This window comes from Suncus etruscus, chromosome 8 (genome assembly GCF_024139225.1).
Source record: "Suncus etruscus isolate mSunEtr1 chromosome 8, mSunEtr1.pri.cur, whole genome shotgun sequence".
In the NCBI taxonomy this organism is placed as follows: Eukaryota; Metazoa; Chordata; class Mammalia; order Eulipotyphla; family Soricidae; genus Suncus; species Suncus etruscus.
The window spans coordinates 3,419,721-3,440,718 of NC_064855.1; the positions used below are offsets into that span (position 1 = coordinate 3,419,721).

The 20,998-nt window shown below is 49.2% G+C and overlaps 2 protein-coding genes and 3 non-coding genes across 5 annotated transcripts; 1 reads left to right on the top strand and 4 right to left on the bottom strand.

The window, feature by feature from the left end:
* Nucleotides 1-49: 49 nt before the first annotated feature.
* LOC126017230 (small nucleolar RNA SNORA8) lies at nucleotides 50-185 on the bottom strand. The gene has a single exon (XR_007498864.1). It is a non-coding gene; the product is annotated as a small nucleolar RNA SNORA8 (small nucleolar RNA).
* A 591-nt stretch (nucleotides 186-776) lies between these two features.
* On the bottom strand, nucleotides 777-5,295 carry TAF1D (TATA-box binding protein associated factor, RNA polymerase I subunit D). Its single transcript, XM_049778068.1, has 7 exons — nucleotides 5,245-5,295; nucleotides 4,323-4,701; nucleotides 2,708-2,883; nucleotides 2,435-2,483; nucleotides 2,200-2,348; nucleotides 1,379-1,495; nucleotides 777-840 (listed from the first exon to the last, which is right to left on the bottom strand). The coding sequence occupies exons 1-5, from the start codon at nucleotides 5,292-5,294 to the stop codon at nucleotides 2,205-2,207; spliced, it is 798 nt and encodes a 265-aa protein (XP_049634025.1). The 5' UTR covers nucleotide 5,295; the 3' UTR covers nucleotides 777-840; nucleotides 1,379-1,495; nucleotides 2,200-2,204.
* On the bottom strand, nucleotides 889-1,012 carry LOC126016480 (small nucleolar RNA SNORA18). Its single transcript, XR_007498277.1, has one exon. It is a non-coding gene; the product is annotated as a small nucleolar RNA SNORA18 (small nucleolar RNA).
* On the bottom strand, nucleotides 2,013-2,141 carry LOC126016721 (small nucleolar RNA SNORA40). The gene has a single exon (XR_007498478.1). It is a non-coding gene; the product is annotated as a small nucleolar RNA SNORA40 (small nucleolar RNA).
* A 6,808-nt stretch (nucleotides 5,296-12,103) lies between the features above and the next one.
* On the top strand, nucleotides 12,104-20,564 carry C8H11orf54 (chromosome 8 C11orf54 homolog). Its single transcript, XM_049778049.1, has 8 exons — nucleotides 12,104-12,264; nucleotides 15,745-15,843; nucleotides 16,478-16,551; nucleotides 16,710-16,811; nucleotides 17,787-17,963; nucleotides 18,054-18,203; nucleotides 18,955-19,071; nucleotides 20,339-20,564. Exons 1-8 carry the CDS (start codon nucleotides 12,210-12,212, stop codon nucleotides 20,510-20,512), a joined length of 948 nt encoding a protein of 315 aa, XP_049634006.1. The 5' UTR covers nucleotides 12,104-12,209; the 3' UTR covers nucleotides 20,513-20,564.
* The last annotated feature ends 434 nt before the right edge of the window (nucleotides 20,565-20,998 follow it).

Consider the following 20,998-nt stretch of genomic DNA (forward strand, 5'->3'; position numbering starts at 1 on the left):
TCAAGGCTCCACTGTCCCTTTCCAGACCCACTGCAGGGAAGGAAGCCAAGGGTGTCTCAGTAAAAATACCAGGTTTACTAGCACAAAGCTGAGAAAACCAACGATGCCAGACACTGAATTTCTGTTGCACTGTCCTTTGAACACCCAGCAGGATGTGCTGCTGGCTGCAGATACCATACAGTGCCCCGTGCATCCACCCTGTCTGGACCCCCAAGGCAGTCCAAGGACCAATGCTGAACAGTCAGGATGTCACTTCTCTTTCCCTGATTCGATACCAGGATCCAGAGCAGAGCACTGGGTTTCTACACTTCTATGGATTTTTTCCTACAAATCATGAGCGCACTCCTGCTGGTACGCTGAAGTGTAACAGACAATAGAGGTGAGGCACTGGACTTGCATGTGGCAAGTTTGATCAGTATGGACTCAAACAAAGCAAAACACAGCAGTCCCCGTATTCCTCCCCCAGCCTCCCTGGTCAGCCAAAGAAGGCAACAATGCCAAGACCACCCTTCTCCATCTCCAAATGCCAGCCGTCCACTCACCTCAAAGCAAGCTGAGGTCCAATCATTGCCACCTAGAGAACAAACCAGAGTCGAGTGAAGCAGAGGATTCCCAGCTGGTTGGTGTGCTGCGCAACCCTGCAACGCTATGCTCAGCTTGGTCAGAGGGAGTCTCGCGTTCACAGCTTATCACCCAGCAGTTGAACAGAACATTCATCATGTGAACTGAGCTAATTCTGCCCACCGTCACTCACCACGTGACTGGGAATGGCCAATTCAACCTACCTGGCTATCGGGCCCCATACTCTATCCAGCAGAGCTTTCTGGAAGGTCCCAGCACCTAGAGAAAGAAACCCTGACATCAGCCCTCCTTCCTGCTTGGGCAGCTGCCTGTCGGGCAGCCATCTCCCAGGCCCAACAGGTGGGCTGAGCATCAGGCGAGCCACAATTCTCTCTGAGGCGTTTCCAACGACAAGGGCTTACAGGGAAGCCCCATCGGGATAGACCTCAACCACAAGTACAAGGGTGCAGAGGGAAGACTAGTAGGTCCCAATCCTTTGCTCGGAACGGCCTCGCTATCTAGCCCAGTATGGCAGAAGAACAGCACTGACCGGGAGTTGCCCAAGTTTATTTAGAAACAAATCATTTGCCAAGTGTCAGCTGGCGATGAAGCCGAGGAATTAAATTCAGTGCAAATAAAAAACACGCAACTGTTCCCAGATCACTATGTGATTTTTGGGGGGGGTTCTGCCCCAAGATTTTCAGGACTCTGACATATAAAGTACAGAGGTCTAAGGGCACATGGCAAGGAAATGAGGGTCCTCTCTGGTGTTAGAAAACGAGCCATCCAGGGCAGGTGCTAGCATGGAATGACATACCTGATGATTGCGTCTTTCTCAGATGGAACATCACCCAGGATTCTGAGAACTCACTCAAGTCGTGGAGCCTCATGTCTGAACTATGCTGGCAGAATGGTCAGATGTCTGTGCAAAGATCTAGAAGAAAGTTTCAGAGTGTTTGGCACTCATAATCACCAATCCACCAGCTGAATTTCCCAAAGAACCTCTAAGACAATTGTTTGGGACACTTGCTTCATATCCTACTACCCTGACCAGTTTTGGATTCATAGAATCTCATAATGTAAGATTCAAAACACAACGGCACAGTAGGTAGGGAATTTACTTGCCTTGCACAGGACCAACCAGGCTCAATTCTTGGCATCCCATATGGTCCCCCACGCCTGCCAGGAGTGACCTAAGTGCTGCTAGGTGTGGTCCCAAAACAAAAAATATAATTCAATCCTAAAGGAACAGCACAGCAAGCAGCCCCCACCCAGGTATAGCCCCAAGCATCCCACAGGGTCCTAGAGTCCACCAGGAGAGTCCCTTGAACACAGATTTTTCATCCTGAACCCATCTGTCCACAAACCCACTTCACATTCCAATTTTGGGGCCAGATTGCCAAGTTCCGTGCCTGCTACCTGCCAGCACTCTAGGGTTCAGGATGGCATACCATGTTCCTTCTCATCTGTATCAGGACTCATACCGAACAATGAGTTCTGGGTTGCAAAAGAGGATTTAGTTTTTGCACCTGTCTCAAAGTCTCTGTCCATGAGTCAAGACAAAAACACATACAGGTGCTAGGCAGTTGAGGTGGGCAGGCCCAAAGCTTGGGGGGGGGGGTTTGTCCTGCCCCTTACCAGATTCACATCTCCTTTGGCCTCTCTGGCCGCAATGGGAGGGCTTTGGATTTAGCAGTCCTTTTTTTAGACACAGATGCTGCTTCCGTCCACCCCTCTTGTACCATCTTCGTTGGTAATTCAGAACTTATTATGAAAGACTCCTTTTCCTGCAAAGACACCAGGATTCAGACTGCGCTGGTCATCGAAGCCCTAGTCTTCAGATAAACCTGGAGACAGTCAAAATGCCACTCACCACCAGCTTAATGTCACATTCATCTTGTTCAAGATGTGCTGGATCTTCCCTGTTAACAAAGTTTAAATTTAGTGGCAGTTACAGGAAAACTGTCCTAGCTAACAAACAAGTATGTCCCGCACATCCTTCTGTCCAGATCATAAGCTTAAATGTATCCTAAATGGACCACTGTGTGCCCACAATTTAGCAAATTGGGATAAACAAACTTAACATATGGACAAGCATCACAATACTGAACTGGACTTGTACAACTGAAGAAAAGTACCAACTCACTCTGGGTCTTCAATAGGAGAAATGGACCCATCGTCGTCCAAGTACTTGTAGTGACGACTGTCAAAATCCTCCTTTTCTAAATCTTCACCGACATTCATTTGCTTCAGGGACTCTTTAAGATGGTATTCATATTTGAGTTTTCCAAGGTAGTTGAAAAATCCTCTTGCCACTGCTTGCTGTTAAATGGAGAAAGTAAGACATTTTTAAGTCATGACCTTACAAAACATTTTCTCTTCTTTCAAATGTTTCAAAACAGCAAGGACAAGAATTCTGAAATACTGGTTTTGATTTAAAGGCTGTCGTGGGACTGGATAGCACAACAGTTAGTATTTGCCTTGCATGTGGCTGACCCAGGTTTGATTCCTAGCACCACATATAGTCCCTTAAGCCTTCCAGGAGCGATTTCTGTGAACACTCAGGAGTAACCCCTGAGCACAGCCTAGTATGGCGCAAAAACCATATAAACCTATAAGGAAATGTAGGGAAAAAGCAAGACTGACATACTCCGGCTGGAGGACAGCAGGCAGGATATTTGCCTTGCACACAGCCAACGTGGATCCAATCCCTGGGTATTCCATATGGTTCCCAAACCATACTAGGAGTGACTCCAGAGCAGAGGCAAGAATAAGTCCCTGAGCACTGTAGACCCCCCAAAAGCTGGGCAGATAAGCAAAATAAATCAAACATTTGTTATATACATGCTACCAAACTTCAAAAAAGGAACAGAAATTCCTGGCCCTGTTTGGCAAATAAACCTGGGTTGACTTGAGTGCAAGACAAGCAAGCACCCTACCCCATCCAGCACTATCTCAAGTCCCTATGATCAAAATAGCATTTAAAATAAACTCAGTATTCACTAAAATCACCTTAATACTTGAAAGAGAATTTCGATCCTCAAACCAATCATAGGAATGAATCTGAATAGGAACTATAACCTCTCACTTAATATTTTTTTTGGCTTTTGGGTCATAGGCCGGAGACAGCAGGTCACACAACTAGAAGTGCTCAGGGGTTACTCCTGGCTTTGCATTCAGAAATCATTCTGGCCCCCTTTATAATTTTCTGGTCACACCTGGAGGTGTTCTGCTCTGTAATTACTCTGTACAGTTGTTCTAGAGAACATCTGGGATGCAGGGATCCAAACCCAGATCAGTCATGTGCAAAGCAAGCCCCTACACTTCCCACTGCCACTGGACTATTGCTCAGGCAATTCCATTTCAAGCATTCAGGCTCTGAGCATTATCAGATTATTGGATCAGACTCAATGTTCAACTTCCCTAAGGAATCTGGGCTGCTAGAAGTGGGGTGGGAACCTGGACACAGGGCACCCCAGATCTGCACTGAAGAGCCATGGGTGGCTGGAAACAGGTGGGGCCCACCAGAGGATGCAACTGCTGGCCCTGTGAGGCAGTATCTAAGGAACACAGGACCACAAGGGTTTGTTAGAGAGAATCAAATCAAAGCCCAGACAGGTTGTGGACATCAGCATCTCCAGGGGGTAAATGCCCACACCCCAGGACTCAGTGGAGGTGGAGCTTCTGCAGCAAGACGAACCTAAGTCTAAGACAAAAATGTTCAGAGACCATGAACCCTTGACTGTGAACCACGGACCCACCTCAAAGGATAAAATTTTTCGCCACGGTAAAGATTTCCCATCAGTCTCTGATTCTCCAAGAGGAAGCCCAAATTCTTTGTCTTTAATTTGTTTCCTTTTGATCTGAGAAGCTCTTCTGTTTCTGCTTCCTTCTGGTCTTCCCCTGGGTCTTCCTGTTGGCTGGTACTTCCTTCGCTTCCTACGTTTCTTTCTTTCTTTCAATCTTTGGAAATATGCTGTTATACTCAAAGGTCTAGGCTCTAAAGAGTCACTCGATGAATCTTGTGTTTGAGCATCTCCAAGTGAGGGGACAAACTTACTAGTGGGGTTTCTTCGTTTTTGTCCAGGAGAGGAAGAAACACACTGGGTTTTAAATAAGCTGCTCCCCGAGGAGTTAACACTAGGAACAAAGGAAAGTGCATCTTGAATTACTAGCAACATCTATTTCCTCTTTTCCCACACCCTGGCAGGAACTAGATAGGAATTACCTACATTCTTACCAGAGAAATACAGATTTTTGGGGGGTCACACCCAGCAGCGCACAGGGGTTACTCCTGGCTTTATACTCAGAAATCGCTCCTAGCAGGCTCAGGGGACCTTATGGGATGCCGGGATTCGAACCACCATCCTACCCACTGTTCCAGAAATAGATTTCAAGTGTTCCTATTGTCCAACTATATTGGAGTAGTTTGCTAACAAATCTAACACTTGCAACAATAACCATTTTCCTTTCCCACTTCCTTCCAAGTGTTACCACCCAACTTGCCTGATGTTTCCCTTCGTACAAAAAATTGTGGGGCCGGAGAGATAGCACAGCGGTAAAGCCTTTGCCTTAGATGCAGGACGGTGGTTCGAATCCCGGCATCCCATAGGGTCCGAGTCTGCCAGGAGCGATTTCTGAGCACAAAAAAATTTGTTCTGGGTTCTAAAACTATGTACTTACCTTTCATTCTCATCTGAATCAGATGCTGACGCAGAGCCAGGGATATTCATTCCTGTTAAGTCTTCAAATTCATCTCAAAATTGCTCATTCCTGAAAGAGACATCAATAAATGCACTTTTCAGGGGTGGGAGATGGCCAAGCAGGGAGGGAGTTGGAATTTGCGTTGCATGCAGCCCAGCCAGTTCCATCACGGGCATCCCACTGGGTCCCCCAGAGTCCACCATGCATATTTCCTGAGCACAGAACCAGGAGTAACCCGGGAGCGCTGCCGAGTATGGCTCCCCAAACCTGGTAGATGGATCACTAACAGGACCAGACATGACTGTGCCAGATCTACACGGCCAAACGCTTTGGAAACCAAGGGGAGATAGCAGCGAGTAGGCCCTGCAGGCCAGAGTTCAGCCCAGCCGCCTAGTTCCTACCCTGAGCCTCTCTAGACCACGCGTTCCTGGCCCCATCGCGCCCCGGGTCCACCTTGGGGCCTCGCTCGTCCCCGCAAGCCGCCCGAGCGCAGAGCGTGGAGGAGCCCGGAAGCACAACACGCACCTGCAACGCGGGGCGAAGAAAGGACGACGGCAACCGCGCGGGCCTCTTATAGGCCGCCCAAATCTCGCGATGCTTCCAGGTAAGCGCCCGGAAGCAAATGAGGCGGGACTTCCGGGATGGGCGGGGCCATCTCGGGAGGCGGGGAGTGTATGGGCGGGCGTGACCAATCGGGCAGCGGAAGGGCGCAAGGTTCAGGAGGTGCGGCCATATAAGGCGCGGGGCGGACGTTCGGGGCGTGGCCAACCGGCCGCGGAAAAGCGCGCGACTCTTTAGGAGGTGTGGCTAATGGAGGGCGTGGCCCTCTCGGGGCGTAGCCAATCAGGCTCGGTGTTCAGAGTGTGGTCCGTCCTATTTGGGCGGGGCTATCGCGGGTGGGCGGGGTTTTGGGCGTGGTCGACCGACAGCTGAAAGACCTCGTGCTCTAGAGGTGCGGCCAATTGAGGGTCGTGGTCATCTAGGGCGGGACGCTCTTTGGGGGTGTGGCCAATAAGGCCGCTGGAAGGCGCCGTTTCGGGGCGTGGCCATCTCGGGGCATGGCCAATCAGGAGCGGTGTTAAGGTGTGTGACGTCATATGTGGGCGGGCTTTACGGCGTGGCCAACCGGCAGTAGAAAGCGCTCCTGCTCAGGAGGTGTGGCCAATTTGGGGTGGCCATCTCGAGGAGGGGCGGGTACTTGGGGCGCAGCCAATCAGAAGGCGCCTCATCCGGGGGGGGGGGTGGTGTTCATCTTGGGGCGTGGCCCTCGCGTGTGGGCGGAGCTTGGGGCATGGCCAGCTCGGCAGTTAAAGGTCCCTGGCGGAGCCGAGTGCTGCAGGGTCCGGCGGAGACTCGGCTCCTCCCCTCCGGTGAGTCCTAGGCGCGCCGAGCTGGGCGCAGACTTGCGAACAAGCACCGCGGGGCTCGGGACGGCCCTGGGCTGGGCGGGCTGGGCGGTTCTTCGGCTGCGATCGCTCCGGCTCAGCATGCCACGCTGCCCCAAGCCCTGCGCTCTGAGAGCCAGCCCCGCACCCCTGACCCCAACCACCGGGGATGACGCTGCCGCCGGGGTGGGCTGTGCCCTGCAAGGCTCTAGATCGCGCTTCCTTCCTCCTTGGAGCTCTGCATCTCCCAGACACTGGAAGCTTCTGCACCCTGTGGCCCATGCCAGTGGGTGACAGTGGAAGGGCCTGGCATATGAGGCATGGGCATCTGGGTAGGCCCAGTCCAAAAGGCTGCACCAGGGCCAGGGTCACAGTCCAGCGGGGAGGGAGGGAATCTGCCTTGCATGTGACCCACCCGGGCTGGGGGGTTCCATCCCTGCACCCTGAGCATCTCCGGGCATGAGGCCCTGAGCACAGAAGTCAGGAGTAAGGCCTGAACACCACCACGAGGTGTGGCCCCAAGACTAAAAGAGAAAAACTCTGGACCAGGGGGCAGAGCGATAGTGTATGTAGGGTGTTTGCCTTGCACACGAACAACTCGGATTTGATCCCCAACACCCCATAGGTTCCCCGGACCCTACCTGGAGTAAGCTCTGAGCACAGAGCCAGGCGTAAAACCCCTGAGCGCAGATCGGTGTGACCCAAAACAAAACAAAAGGCTGGATGAGAGAGTTCCAACTAAGGCACTAGGCTCCAATAGGCCCTAATCTCCGAGACAGATGGTTCCTGAGCACAAAGTCGTGGGTACCCCCTCCCCAAGAAAACAAGCAGATGAAAAGGCTGGGCCCTGTTTACAGTGTGAAAATACAGTACTCTCTTTTGGTCCTGTCTCTCTGACCTAGGGTGATCCTTCCTTTCAAACGCCCCTCGGAATTGGGGCTGGAGAGAGCCAGCTAGGTATGGCCATGCCTTGCCTGTACTAACCAGATTTTCCTCGCTGGAATCACATGGCCCCTGATCACAGCTGGGGGCAATCCTAAACTAGAAGCAGTGTGGTATACCCACTACCCCTTCTCAAAGACTGAACTTCACTCAGTCAGAAGGATCTGACAAGTACTCAGGGCTTACTCCTGACTCCACTCAGGGGACATTCCCAGTGCTGCCCAGGGCGACCATATATGGTACCAAGATGAGCCCACTGTATTATCTTTGGGACTAAAGAGTGCTGTTTTATTTGTGTTTGTTTGCTTTGTATTTGGACCACACCTGGCGGTGCTTGGCATACTCCTGGTTCTGCACTCAGAAATCACTCCTGGCAGACTCAGAGGACCACATGGGATGCTGGAGATCAAATCCGGGTCCATCCTGGGTTGACTGCATGCAAGGCAATGCCCTACCGTTATGCTATCACTCCGGCCGGCCCCACGCATGCTATTTTAAACCATTCATTATATTGTGCAGTAATAATCCTAAATAGGAACATAAAGATTGCATTCACACAGAATCAGATATGTCTGGACTTATACTTGGCCATGTGTTTCTTGTTCTAGTAGATCAGAAGAAATGCCAGCGCCTTACAAAACTAACCATGCAGTCCGCGTCTCCATGTACTTCCATCTGGGGCAGGAGAGACAAGTCAGCATGCAGGACACTTATCCTATATGGGGCCAACCCCCGTCCAATCCCTGGCAGCCATATGGTCCCCTGAACCCTTCCAGAAGTGATACCCAAGCAGAGAGCCAGGAGCAAATCCTAAACCAAAAGTCACAATGAACAAGTTTTACTTGTTCTGTTCAGGATCCCACACATATAGGTCTTGCTGTGGATGGTGCCAGGGATCTCGTCTCTAAGCACTTAATTGTTTCTTGTTGCTACTGCGCAGTCAATGAAACGTGAATGTACTTGTGGAGGCAGGAGTTACTCCATACCTTGTGGTGATCAGAGTTGACTCCTGGCTCTGCACTCAGGAATCACTCCTGACTTGGAGAACCTGATGAGATGCCAAGGTTCGAACCCAGCAGCAGATTGGCTGCAGGTAAGGAAAGTGCCTATCCATTTGTACTATCATTCTGATAGTACTGATCCTGTTCGGGATCTTTTTTGTTGTTTTTGTTTTGGGGCCACATCCGTCAGTGCTCAGGATTTTCTCCTGGCTCTGCACTCAGAAATTACTCCTAGCAAGTTGCTGTGCTATCTCACTGGGACTTGTTCAGAATCGCTAACATAGTACAGTGGGTAGGTGCTTTCATTAAAAACATCTGACCTGGGACCAGAGAGATAGCATGGAGGTAGTGTATTTGCCTTGCATGCAAAAGGACAATGGTTCGAATCCCAGCATCCTATGATTCCCCCAAGCCTGCCAGGAGCGGTTTCTGAGCGTAGAGCCACGTGTGACCCAAAACCAAAAATAAATAAATAAATAAATAAATAAAAAACATCTGATCCAGGGGCCAGAGAGGAGAGAGAGCACAGTGTTAGGGCATTTATTTGCCTCATACATGGCCAACCCAGGATGGAACCAGGTTTGATCCTGGCATTCCTTATGGTCCCTGAGCCTGCCAGGAGCGATTTCTGAGTGCAGAGCCAGGTGTGCTCCCCCCAAAAAAAACCCACAAAAACATCTGACCTGACTTTGATCCCCAGCACCCGCAATCCCCTAACCCAGTGGTGGGCAACCTTATTTTTTTCAACTGAGCCAAATCCCACCAAAACCACGATTGAAATGTATTTTGAGAGCCACATCGGGCGTGCACTGACAGAGGCTAGGAGCAGAGTCCTGACTCCTGGAGCGGCTGCTCGGCACACAAAAGAGCCAAATTAAAAAGTGGAAAGAGCCGCATGTGGCTCGTGAATCGAAGGTTGCCGACCACTGCCCTAGCCCACTGGGAATGGTCCCTGAATACTGTGAGGTGTGGCCCAAAATGGAAGAAAACTTGCATGTTAAGGGTAAAATCTTTCAGTGCTCCTGAAGTCTCACCTACTACTGATTCAGTGTGAGGAGGTATTCATTAACAATTTAATAGGAGCTTAGAAGCACCTCTCTGAGGAGGGCTGCTTTGCCTCTTGGGCATTGGCAGTGCTCACTTCCTGCCCCTCCTACCACTTTTATTTGGGGATTTTGTGCCGTCCTCGTATTTCTCTTCCTGTGCTTGCTCCCTCCTCACCTGGATATTTGAGGTAAACTACTAATCACAGTGTAAATTGCTTAGTATAAAATGTATTTGGCATAGTTTGGTGAAATATAAATCATAGTTAATTTTTGAGAATAACTGGATATTCAAGGACTGAACTATTTTTTTTCCTTGTTGCTTCTTTTTTTTTTTTTTTTTTTTTTTTTTTGATTCTTTCTTTGCCTGGCTCTGGTCAGTACTTACTATTTTCTCTGGGCTTAGGAATCACTCCAGGAGGACTTAGAGAACTGTATGGGATTCTGGGGACTGAACCTGGATTAGCTGTATGCAAGATAAGGGACCTACCCACTGTATTATCTCTCCAGCCCTGGAACTGAACATATTAATGTGATCATTTGTACCAACGAAATATGTTTGCTTTTAAAAGTGAACATTTGATTTTAAAAGCTAATAATTTGGGCCCGGAGAGATAGCACAGCCACGTTTGCCTTGCAAGCAGCCAATCCGGGACCTAAGGTGGTTGGTTCGAATCCCGGTGTCCCATATGGTCCCCCGTGCCTGCCAGGAGCTATTTCTGAGCAGACAGCCAGGAGTAATCCCTGAGCACCGCCGGGTGTGGCCCCAAAACCAAAAAAAAAAAAAAAAAGCTAATAATTTGTAGGCCTTTCCAACTTTCCTATTAATTCAGAACTGTTTTAAATCGATGAAGCCTGTTAATTTTTTTCTGTTGTTTTTTAAGGGACCACACCTGGCTGTGTGTAAGGCTTACTACTGGCTCTGCATTCAGAGACCATTCCTAGAGCATTGCCTAGGGGGTCATCCTGGATGCCCGGGATCAAATCCAGGCTGGCCATGTGCAAGACACCCACCTTACTCCCCTCTGTGCTATCTCTCCAGCCCCAAATGTCATTTGTTTTGCTTTTAGTCATTTGGCTCATCTCCAGCGCGGCTTAGGCTGACTATGGCTCAGTGCTCAGGGGTCAGTCCCCGACACGGCACCAAATGCTGTGACAGGGATCACACCCAGGTTGGCAATCTGCAAGGCTAAATACCTTACCTGCTGTACTCTCTGGCCTCAGTTCAGTTCTAGCCTGATGTATAGTGATAGAGGGCTGGTGAGATAGCTCATACCCAGCACTTGCCTTGCATGTATGAGGCCTCAGGTTTGAACCCAAGCATTGACTCCTAAGTCTGCATTTTGGAGAGGTGAGGGGCAGGATTTGAATCACACTCAGAAGTGCTCAGGATGCTCTGGCTGTGTGACCAGGAGTGGCCCTTGAACCCTGGCTGTGCATGCAAAGTAAGCACCTTGGTCCTTGGACTCTCTTGACCTCAGTCCTTCGTCATAAATCTTTTTTTTGTTTTGTTTTGTGGGTCACACCCGGTGACGCTCTGGGGTTACTCCTAGCTATGTGCTCAGAAATCGCTCCTGACTTGGGGGACTGACCATATGGGATGCCGGGGGTTTGCATCGTGGTCTGTCCTAGGCTAGCGCGGGCACCGCTCGCACCACTGCTCCGGCCCCTCATAAATATTTTTTATTTTATTTTATTTTGGTTTTTGGCACTGGAAGTGCTCAGGGTCCTGTCTCTGTGCTCAGAAATTGCTTCTGGCAGGCTCTGGGGACCATATGGGATTCTGGGAATCAAACCCAGGTCTGTCCTGGATCGGCCGCATGCAAGGCAAACATCTTACTGCTGTGCTATCTCTCAGGCCCCAGCCTTTAGTCACAAATCTTAATGACCATCTTTTCTATCAGGACCACTGAAACTAATGATTAGAAGGCTATTGAGTCAGATTTGGGTGTTCAGCTGCTTATTTTGCAAGGAGTGAGCTGGCCTGGTGTTTTGTTTTGTTTTTGGATCACACCAGCAGTGCTGAGGGATTGAGTGCTCCTGGCTCTGCGCTCAGGAATCACTCCTAGCAGGCTGGAGGGACCATATGGGATGCCAGGGATCAATCTTGGGTCAGCCACATGCAAGGCAGATGCCTTCCCCACTATGCTATTGCTCTGTCTGCCTGGGTTGCGCTGGTTGGGCCCCTGTACTGCCAGAACTGCGAACAGGGCACAGGGCCCAGAGGAGCTCCAGAGCACTGCTGGTGGGGCCTAGCTCCCTTTAATAACTGAAGAAAGCAAGAACATTATTCGGGATAGATCTACATTCAAGGCAAGGGCTCCTGGGGCTCCTGGTTGGGCCTTTCCTCTGCCAACTTTAATGGGGAGAGTCGGTAGGCAGGGCTGGCGTCACTCGGGTCACTGGAGCTAGAAGCTGTGGCTGTTTTTCTCTGCACTCGGCTAGCTGACTGCCCTTTGCCCCTGACACCTGGACTCTGACTGTTCCCATCCAGGCGGGGAGCACTGCGTGGGCTCGTGATAATCCCTCCGCAAGAGCTTCACTGGCAGGCCTGGCAGCGACAGAGGGGAAAAATGTCTTGTGCCGAGTATTCTTTCCACGTGCCAGATCTCCAGGAACTTGGTGGAGGTAAACACAAGAACCGAACTTTGTGCTTTCGTGCTGGGCTGGGGAGAGAGCTGAGGGGCAGAGAATATGCCTAGCACATATCCCAACACATACATCTTGCCATTCACTAGCATAAATACATGCGCAGCACATGTTCCTAACACACATCTAGCTCAGCATTTTGTCTCTGGCTTAATAATGTTCCAAATTGGCTATGCCTGGAGATGCTCAGGGGTTCTGCACTTAGGGATTATCGTATATTTCTTACCGTAGACGCATTTACCCTCCCCCCCCCCAAATGATGCATTTTATGGAGCGAATGGTGCCTGGAGCTGAGGCCTGAGTGCAGGGGAGAAGAGCATCTAAAAGCTATGCATCTTGGGACCAGAGAGATAGCGTGGAGGTAGGGCGTTGCCTTGCATGTAGAAGGATGGTAGTTCGAAACCCTGCATCCCATATAGTCCCCTGAGCCTGCCAGGAGTGGTTTCTGAGCATAGAGCTAGGAATAATTCCTGAGCACTGCCAGGTGTGACCCAAAACAAAACAAAACAAAACAAAACCCCCAAACTATGCATCTTATGATCAGGAGCATCTCTTAGAGCAAAAAATACGGTACTCCTAGTAGTGTTCAGGATACCATATGGGATGCCGGGGATTGAACTTAGGTCGGCTGCATGTAAGACACGTGCTCTCCCCACTGTGCTATTGCTCTGGCCCTTGAGAGCCTTTCCTTTTTTGTTTTTTTTTTTGTTTTTTTTTTTTTTTTGGGGGGGGGGCCACACCCAGCGGTGCTCAGGGGTTCCTCCTGGCTGTCTGATCAGAAATAGCTCCTGGCAGGCACGGGGGACCATATGGGACATCGGGATTCGAACCAACCACCTTAGGTCCTGGATCGGCTGCTTGCAAGGCAAACGCCACTGTGCTATCTCTCCGGGCCCTGGTGTGTATTTGTTTTGGGGCCATACCCAGAGGTGTTCAGGGCTTACTCCTGACTTTGTGCTCAGAAATTACTTGAGTACAAAATACAAGTGTCATCTAAATTCTAGCTTACTGGGGAGTCTGTCTGTACCTAATGCTGTTTGGATTCATCCCTGGATCTTGTGCTGGGGGACTGGCTGGATGGGGATCAAACTCAGGCCTCTCACTTACAAAGCATGTGCTCATCCTACAAACTCTCCCTTGTCTTGTTATTAATTTTCACACCCTATCTAGGAGGAAGTAGTAAAACAGAACTGTAGTAGTTCTACCTCTAAGTTTTAACTATGCTTGTGCACGCCTGCAGTCCCCCATGCATGCCACCCAGCATGGCTACTGCCCACAAGAAGGACTTAATGTGCACTGCCTATGTTCCTGGGTTTGGTTTTTGTTTTTGTTTTTGCTTTTTCGGCCACACCCGTTTGATGCTCAGGGGTTACTCCTGGCTAAGCGCTCAGAAATTGCCCCTGGCTTGGGGGGACCATATGGGATGCCGGGGGATCGAACCATGGTCCTTCCTTGGCTACCGCTTGCAAGGCAGACACCGTACCTCTAGCTCCACCTCACAGGCCCCTGTGCCTGGGTTTGGGATCACTTCATGAGCCTGGAGAGCATGACCTGACAGACCAGTGGCTAGCCGTGTGTTCTGGGTCATTCAGTCTACAGAACATGCAGTGATCCTTGGGGTGTCCTTGATTTGGTTTGCACATATGTCCCTTGCATGAAGGTGAAGGAGAAGATTCCAGCCCCTCAGAGCCCTTCAGAACTCGCCCGTGCCTTCCCTAGCCCATATCTCAATCCCAAAGAAAGCCTCATGCTACCTTGAAGACTAGTGCTGGGAACACACGTGATACCTACAGTGTTCTTGTGTGTCCTGTTCTCAAGGACGCTGTTGTGTGTAGTGGTCACTTTCATACCACCTGATTGTCTGCTCTGAGGGCTGGAGAGAAAATACGGGGTTTAGCTACTTGTGTTGATTGCGGCCGACCCCAGTTCAATCCCTGACACTGAATATGGTCCCCCAGCACCACCAAGGGTGATCCCTAAGCAAAGCCAGAAATAAGATCCAAGCCCTGGGGCTGGCGAGGTGGCGCTAGAGGTAAGGTGTCTGCCTTGCAAGCTCTAGCCAAGGAAGGACCACGGTTCAATTCCCCGGAGTCCCATATGGTCCCCCAAACCAGGAGCAATTTCTTTTTCTTTCTTCTTTTTTTAAATTATCTTTATTTAAACACCGTGATTACAAATATGATTGTAGTTGTATGATTACAGTCATGTAAATAACAGCCCCTTTCACCAGTGCAAGATTCCCACCACCAGTTTCCCAGATCTCCCTCCTCCCCACCCCACCCACACCTGTACTCGAGACAGGCTTTCTATTTCCCTCATTCATTCACATTGTTATGATAGTTTTCAGTGTAGTTATTTCTCTAACTGCACTCATCACTCTATGTGGTGAGCTTCATGTCATGAGCTGCACCTACATAGGTAGATGGGGAGAAATAAGGTTTGGGACTGAGGCAGTAAAAGATTAGAAATGAGCCTTGTAGGGCAGTATCAAGGTCACAATACAAGATGGATATTATGCATACATAAACTATATGCATACAATACTATCAATAGGAAACTAAGGAGAAAAAATTCCCAGTGACTATCCCAACATAAACCAGTGCTAGAATGGCCCACCCTCCTCCCAAAGCACATTCCCATTAGTGTAGGGAGAGGTAGGGGGAAAGCCTGATGACCCCTATAGAGTCCACCTGGACCAGCACCCAGGAAGGCCTGGAGTCCAGGGGAGAAAGGGGGACGGTTGGGGGCCTGCCAAGGATCCCAGTACTCCCCAGGCTAGGGAGAAGGCCTCCGGCATGGGGACTCCCCAAACCCCATACCTGGCAAGAGCTGGCCTCCAGAATCAATGGAGAAACCGGAAACCAGATATCTGCCCGCCCTCCTCCCCATGCACCTCCCCCCTGGAGTACGGAGGGAGGGGGAAAGCCTGAGGACCCCTAAGAGTCCACCTGAACCCATTTCTGGCCATCTGAGCTGGCACCCAGGGAAGGCTTAGAGTCAGGGGAGAAAGAGGGGGATGGCTAGGGGCCTGCCAAGCCTCCCAGCACTCCCCAGGCTAGGAAGAATTGCCAGGGGCAATTTCTGAGAGCTTAGCCAGGAGTAACCCCTGAGCATCAAATGAGTGGCCCGAAAAAAAAAAAAAAAAAAAAAAAAAAAAAAAAAAAAAGATCCAAGCCCTACCAGGTGTGGTCTGGAAACAAAAAATAAATAAAGTAAATACTTCTGTTTAGCTGACATCTGAAATTCTCTCATATTCAAGCAACTAAAGTTATTAACATCAAAGCTTTGAGAATTTTAAGGGGGCACCTGTGGTTTCTGAGCTAAACTGCTTTTTGGATTTTATGTCTCATGTCTAATGATCTCATTAAAAAGACCATTCTCCCTCCTTTGTTAGGTCTAAAAACATGTGTCGGTAGTCTTGACCCACTGCTAACTGGCCCTGTTCCTTGTCTCCCTTAGTTCTGCAGAAGGGACTAAAAGCTAACTTTGCTGACGTCCAGGTGTCTGTGGTTGACTGCCCTGATCTGACCAAGGAGCCTTTTACCTTTCCCGTAAAAGGTAAGGAAGTTTTTCAGTTAGCTCTTGTTTTTAAGTCTTAACCTTTTTCTCAAAGTGTTTAAGAATGATTATTCTTTCAGGGCCAGAAAGATAGCCATCAGACTAGCTACTCTTTTTTTTTTTGGATGGGGGGTTGGTTTTGTTTTTTGGGCCACACCACAGTGCTCAGGGGGGTTACTCCTGTCCAAGTCGGTTGCCTGAAAGTCAAGCATCCTACCCACTGTACTATCGCTCCAGTCCTGAGACTGGCTCAGGGGAACATACAGGATTCAGGGAATCTACAACACAAAGCTATTTTTATGTTTAGAATATCAAGATGTGGGGCTGGCACGGTGACGCTAGAGTAAGGTGCCTATCTTGCCAGCGCTAGCCTAGGACGGACGGCAGTTCAATGCCCCAGTGTCCCATATGGTCCCCCAAGCCAGGAGTGACTTCTGAGCGCTTAGCCAGCAGTAATCCCTGAACATCAATGGGTGTGGCCCAAAAACCAAAAAAAGAATACCAAGATGTTTTCAAAGTGAACAATATTTTAATTTAAAAAATCAAGAAGTGTTATCAGGCATTTCATACTGAAGTTAGTTAGTTGCCTTATTTTAAGAGGTATTTTAAGAGGGTTTTTTTGTTTTTATTTAAGGCATCTGTGGGAAAACTCGAATAGTAGAAGTCGGAGGCGTCCCTTACTTATTGCCACTTGTCAATAAGGAAAAGGTATTTCTTACTCTTTACATCCTCATGAAGACCACAGAATCCTGATTCCTCTTCTATCACTGTCCACTGCAGCAAGACAATGTTTGCAGACTCAGGAATACAACGTGTAACGAGAAACCTGTGGAAGTTACAACCTAAATATTTTTCTTTTTGTTTAGGTTTACGATGTAAATAAGATCGCAAAAGAAGTCAAGCTTCCTGGAGCATTTATTCTGGGAGCAGGGGCAGGCCCCTTCCACATCCTTGGTTTCAACTCTGAGGTCAGCATGCATCTGTAGCTCCTTATTGAGCTTCATACTTGGTTCGCCTCTTTCCCTTTCTTTCCCTGTCAGAACACGGAGGGGAGGGGGGAACGATAGCACAGCGGTAGGGCATTTGCCTTGCAAGCGGCCAACCCAGGACGGATGGGGTTTGATCCATGGCATCCCATACGATCCCCCAAGCCTGTCAGGAGCTATTTCTGAGTGTGGAGCCAGGAGTAACCCCTGAGTACCGCCAGATGTGGCCCCAAAACAAAACTAAGAGGTACAATAAAAAATGTAATTTGGGGCCGGAGAGATAGCATGGAAGTGTTTGCCTTGCATGCAGAAGGTTGGTTGTTTGAATCCGGGCATCTCATATGGTCCCCCGAGCCTGCCAGGAGCAATTTCTTAGTGTAGATCCAGGAGTAACCCCCTGAGTGCTGCTGGGTGTGACCCCCCCCCCAATGTAATTTAAGGGCCGAGCAATAGCACAGCAGTAGGGCTTTTGCCTTGCACACGGCACAGGATGGACCCTGGTTAGAACCCCGACATCCCATATAGTCTCCCAAGCCTGTCTGGGGTGACTTCTGAGTGCAGAGCCAGGAGTAACCCTTGAGTGTCACCAGGTGTGACCCAAAAACCAAACAAATTTTTTAAATTATTTCTAAATATTTAATATTTGCATCTAAAATACTTAATGTTTTCTTGGTTTTTGGGTTACACCCGCAGCGCTCAGGGGTTACTCCTGACTCTACACTCAGAAATCGCTCCTGGCAGGCTCAGGGAATATGGAATGCTGGGATTCGAACCACCATCCTTCTGCATGCAAGGCAAACACCTTACCTCCATGCTATCTCTCCAGCCCCACTTGATGTTTTCTTATTAGGTCTTGATATAAAATGTTGAATAAAATAAATACTGGTTCTTCAAGATGGACAATCCAAGCCTGGATCCACTCCTATTAACTAAATACCATATTTCCTTTCTTTGCAGTTTATGCCAATTATCCTGACAGAAAGTGAGAACAACCCTCCGATAAACGGGAGCTACATTGCTCGGATTAACCCAGAGGACAGGGGATGCCTCCTAGAGAAATACAGTGACAAGTATCCTGGTTTCGGTTGTGCGTTACTGGCTAATCTTTTTGCCAGTGAGGGAAAACCTGGAAAGGTAAATTAGAGGGCAGCAGTAAATAATTTGGACTCTGTTTCCTGAAGGTACAGCCTAGAGCAATGGCAGGTGCACCTGTCTCCTCTCTAGGTCATTGAGGTGAAAGTCAGACGAAGAACTGGGAAACTGAACTTTGTGACCTGTCTGCGGCAGACCATAGAAGAACACTACGGGGAGAAGCCAGTGGGGATGGGAGGGACTTTCGTGGTCCAAAAGGGAAAAGTGAAGACCCACATCATGGTAAGGGGTCAGGGCGGCAGGGGGGAAGGGGCACACACTTTGCTTCTGAAGGTTCTTAAGACATGGGGACTGGGGCCCGGAGAGATAGCACAGCGGCGTTTGCCTTGCAAGCAGCCGATCCAGGACCAAAGGTGGTTGGTTCGAATCTCGGTGTCCCATAGGGTCCCCCGTGCCTGCCAGGAGCTATTTCTGAGCAGACAGCCAGGAGTAACCCCTGAGCAATGCTGAGTGTGGCCCCAAAACAAAACAAACAAAAAACAAAACAAACAAAAAAAAAGACAAGGGGACTGGAGCCATAGGCAACAGGGAAGGTACTTGCTCTGCACACAGCCAACCCAGGTTCGGTCTCCGGCACCCCGTCGGATTTTCTGGGCACCACCAGGAGTGATTCCCAAGGGCAGAGTTAGGTGTAACCCCTGAGCATCACCCAAGAGCAAAACAAAACAAAATAATATATTTTCAAATCATAGAAGAACAGAAACTCATCAGATAATCAGTAGAATGTATGAGAGGGTTTCATGTCCGTTCAGTGCTAATGTGGGGTCGTAGCCCACAGTCTCAAGGTTCTCCCAGCTGGCTTGGGGCTTGGGGCTTGCTTTTGGCAGTGCCATGTTAGCCAGTTGGAAAGTCTCCTGTGTGCAAAGTGTGTGCTCTAGCATACTTGGCTATCTCACTGGCACTAACAAAATCAGACGGAATCTTAAGCCCCAGCAATGGCAGACATTTTTCTCTTTCCCCATCTCTTCTGTAGCCAGCAGAGTTTTCCTCTTGCCCGCTGAAGTCTGATGAAGATGTGAACCAGTGGCTGCATTTCTATGAGATGACCGCACCTCTGGTCTGCTTGCCAGTGTTCGTCTCCAGAGACCCAGTAAGTCTGTTTCCTTCATGCTCCAGTATAGAACCAGTAAAACAATAATGCTCAGTCTCTCAGGTATCCCATTAGCATCAGGCATGTTACTACTTGAGAACAAGAGTAGTCTCCAGAATTACCTTGAAAGGTGAGGGAGTAGGTAGCTAGAGTCAAGGCCAGGGAAGACATTTAACAGTGAAGAAATGAGTGCACAGGCTTTTACACAACATCCCATGTCATGTTGTTAAACAGTGGATTGGTGCCGGAGCAAAGCAGGGAGGGAAGGCATTTATTTGCCTTGCATGCAGCTGACCAGAGTTGGATCCTGGGCATCCCATCTGGTCCCCTAAGCACCACCAGGAGTAATGCACTCCCGTAATCAGCTATACTTTAGCTATACAGCTAAAAAAGGGGGGGAGGGCAGAGCGGCGGCGAAGCGGTAAGCCGTCTACCTTGCCTGCACTAGGAGGGACCATGGTCTATCTCTGGTGTCTCATATGGTCCCCCAAGCCAGGAGTGATTTATTTTTTTATTTGTTTGTTTGTTTTTGGTTTTTGGATTACACCCAGCAGTGCTCAGGGGTTACTCCTGGCTTCATGCTCAGAAATCACTCCTGGCAGGCTCGGGGACCATATGGGATGCTGGGATTCGAATGGATGACCTTCTGCATGAAAGGCAAATGCCTTACCTCCATGCTATCTCTCCGGCCCCTTCTTTTCTTTTCTTTTGGTTTTTGGTTCACACCTATAGAGCTCAGGGATTACTCCTGGCTCTAGGCTCAGAAATCGCCCCTGGCTGGCACAGGGGACCATGTCGAATGCTGGGATTTGAACCACCGTCCTTCTGCATACAAGGCAAATGCCTTACCTCCATGCTATCTCTCCGGCCCCAAGGGAGCATTTTCTTTTCTTTTTTTTTTTTCTTTTTTTTTGTTTTTGTTTTTGGGTCTCTCCTGACTCCATGCTCAGGGGTCACTCCTGGCTCCATGCTCAGAAATTGCTCCTGGCAGGCTTGAGAGACCATATGGGATGCCAGGATTTGAACCACCATCCTTCTGCATGAAAGGCAAATGCCTTACCTCCAAGCTATCTCTCCGGCCCCAACACAGGAGCATTTTCAAGAAGAAACTTCTTACACTGTTTGCCTGGGTGAAAGGTAGCAATTATTGAATGTTCTTTTCATCACCTGAAATTTAAACCTTGGGATTATCTACTTAGAACATAAATTAAGAGGTTTTCTCCTCCCTGAGAACATGAGCTTTCTGACAAGGGGTCCTTTGTCCTAGGGCTTTGACCTGCGACTGGAGCACACTCACTGCTTTAGCCACCACGGTGAAGGTGGGCACTATCACTATGACACCACGCCCGACACGGTGGAGTACGTAGGCTACTTCTCGCCTGCCGAACTCCTCTACCGCATCGATCAGCCCAAAGAGACCCATTCCATTGGGCGGGATTAAGCCAGCTCAGACTTGTTTAGCAAAAGAAATAATTAACCGAGATGGAGTAACATCAATACTAACATAAGACCCACTAGACATGATTTTACTAATCTCACTACTTAATTTTTTTTCTGGATTTTGGGCCACATTTGGAGGTGTTCAGGGGTTACTCCTGGCTCTGCAACTCAGAAATCGCTCCTGGTAAACTCAGAGGACCATATGGGATGCCTGAGATCAAACTGAGATCTGTCCTGGGTTAATGGACTGCAGGGCAAAAGTAGTCCTAGTGCTGTGCTATCACTCTGGCCCCTAATCTCACTTTTTTTTTTTTTTTTTGGCTCACACCTAGCAGCACTCAGAGGCCACTCTTGGCTCCTTGCTCAGAAATTGCTCCTGGCAAGCTTGGGAGACCATATGGGATGCGAGAATCAAACCTGGGTCCATCCTGAGTTGGCCATGTGCAAGGCAAATGTCCCACCACAGTGCCATCTTTCTGCCCCCTGA

Coding starts and splice junctions, on each gene's coding strand:
- TAF1D (XM_049778068.1), bottom strand. CDS start 5,294: ATGAATATCCCTGGCTCTGCGTCAGCATCTGATTCAGATGAGAATGAA. Junction 4,702..5,244: donor GATTCAGATGAGAATGAAAG/GTAAGTACATAG, acceptor CTTTGTTCCTAG/TGTTAACTCCTCGGGGAGCA. Junction 2,884..4,322: donor GAAAAATTTTATCCTTTGAG/GTGGGTCCGTGG, acceptor TCCATTTAACAG/CAAGCAGTGGCAAGAGGATT.
- C8H11orf54 (XM_049778049.1), top strand. CDS start 12,210: ATGTCTTGTGCCGAGTATTCTTTCCACGTGCCAGATCTCCAGGAACTT. Junction 18,204..18,954: donor AAGTGAAGACCCACATCATG/GTAAGGGGTCAG, acceptor TCTCTTCTGTAG/CCAGCAGAGTTTTCCTCTTG. Junction 19,072..20,338: donor TGTTCGTCTCCAGAGACCCA/GTAAGTCTGTTT, acceptor CCTTTGTCCTAG/GGCTTTGACCTGCGACTGGA.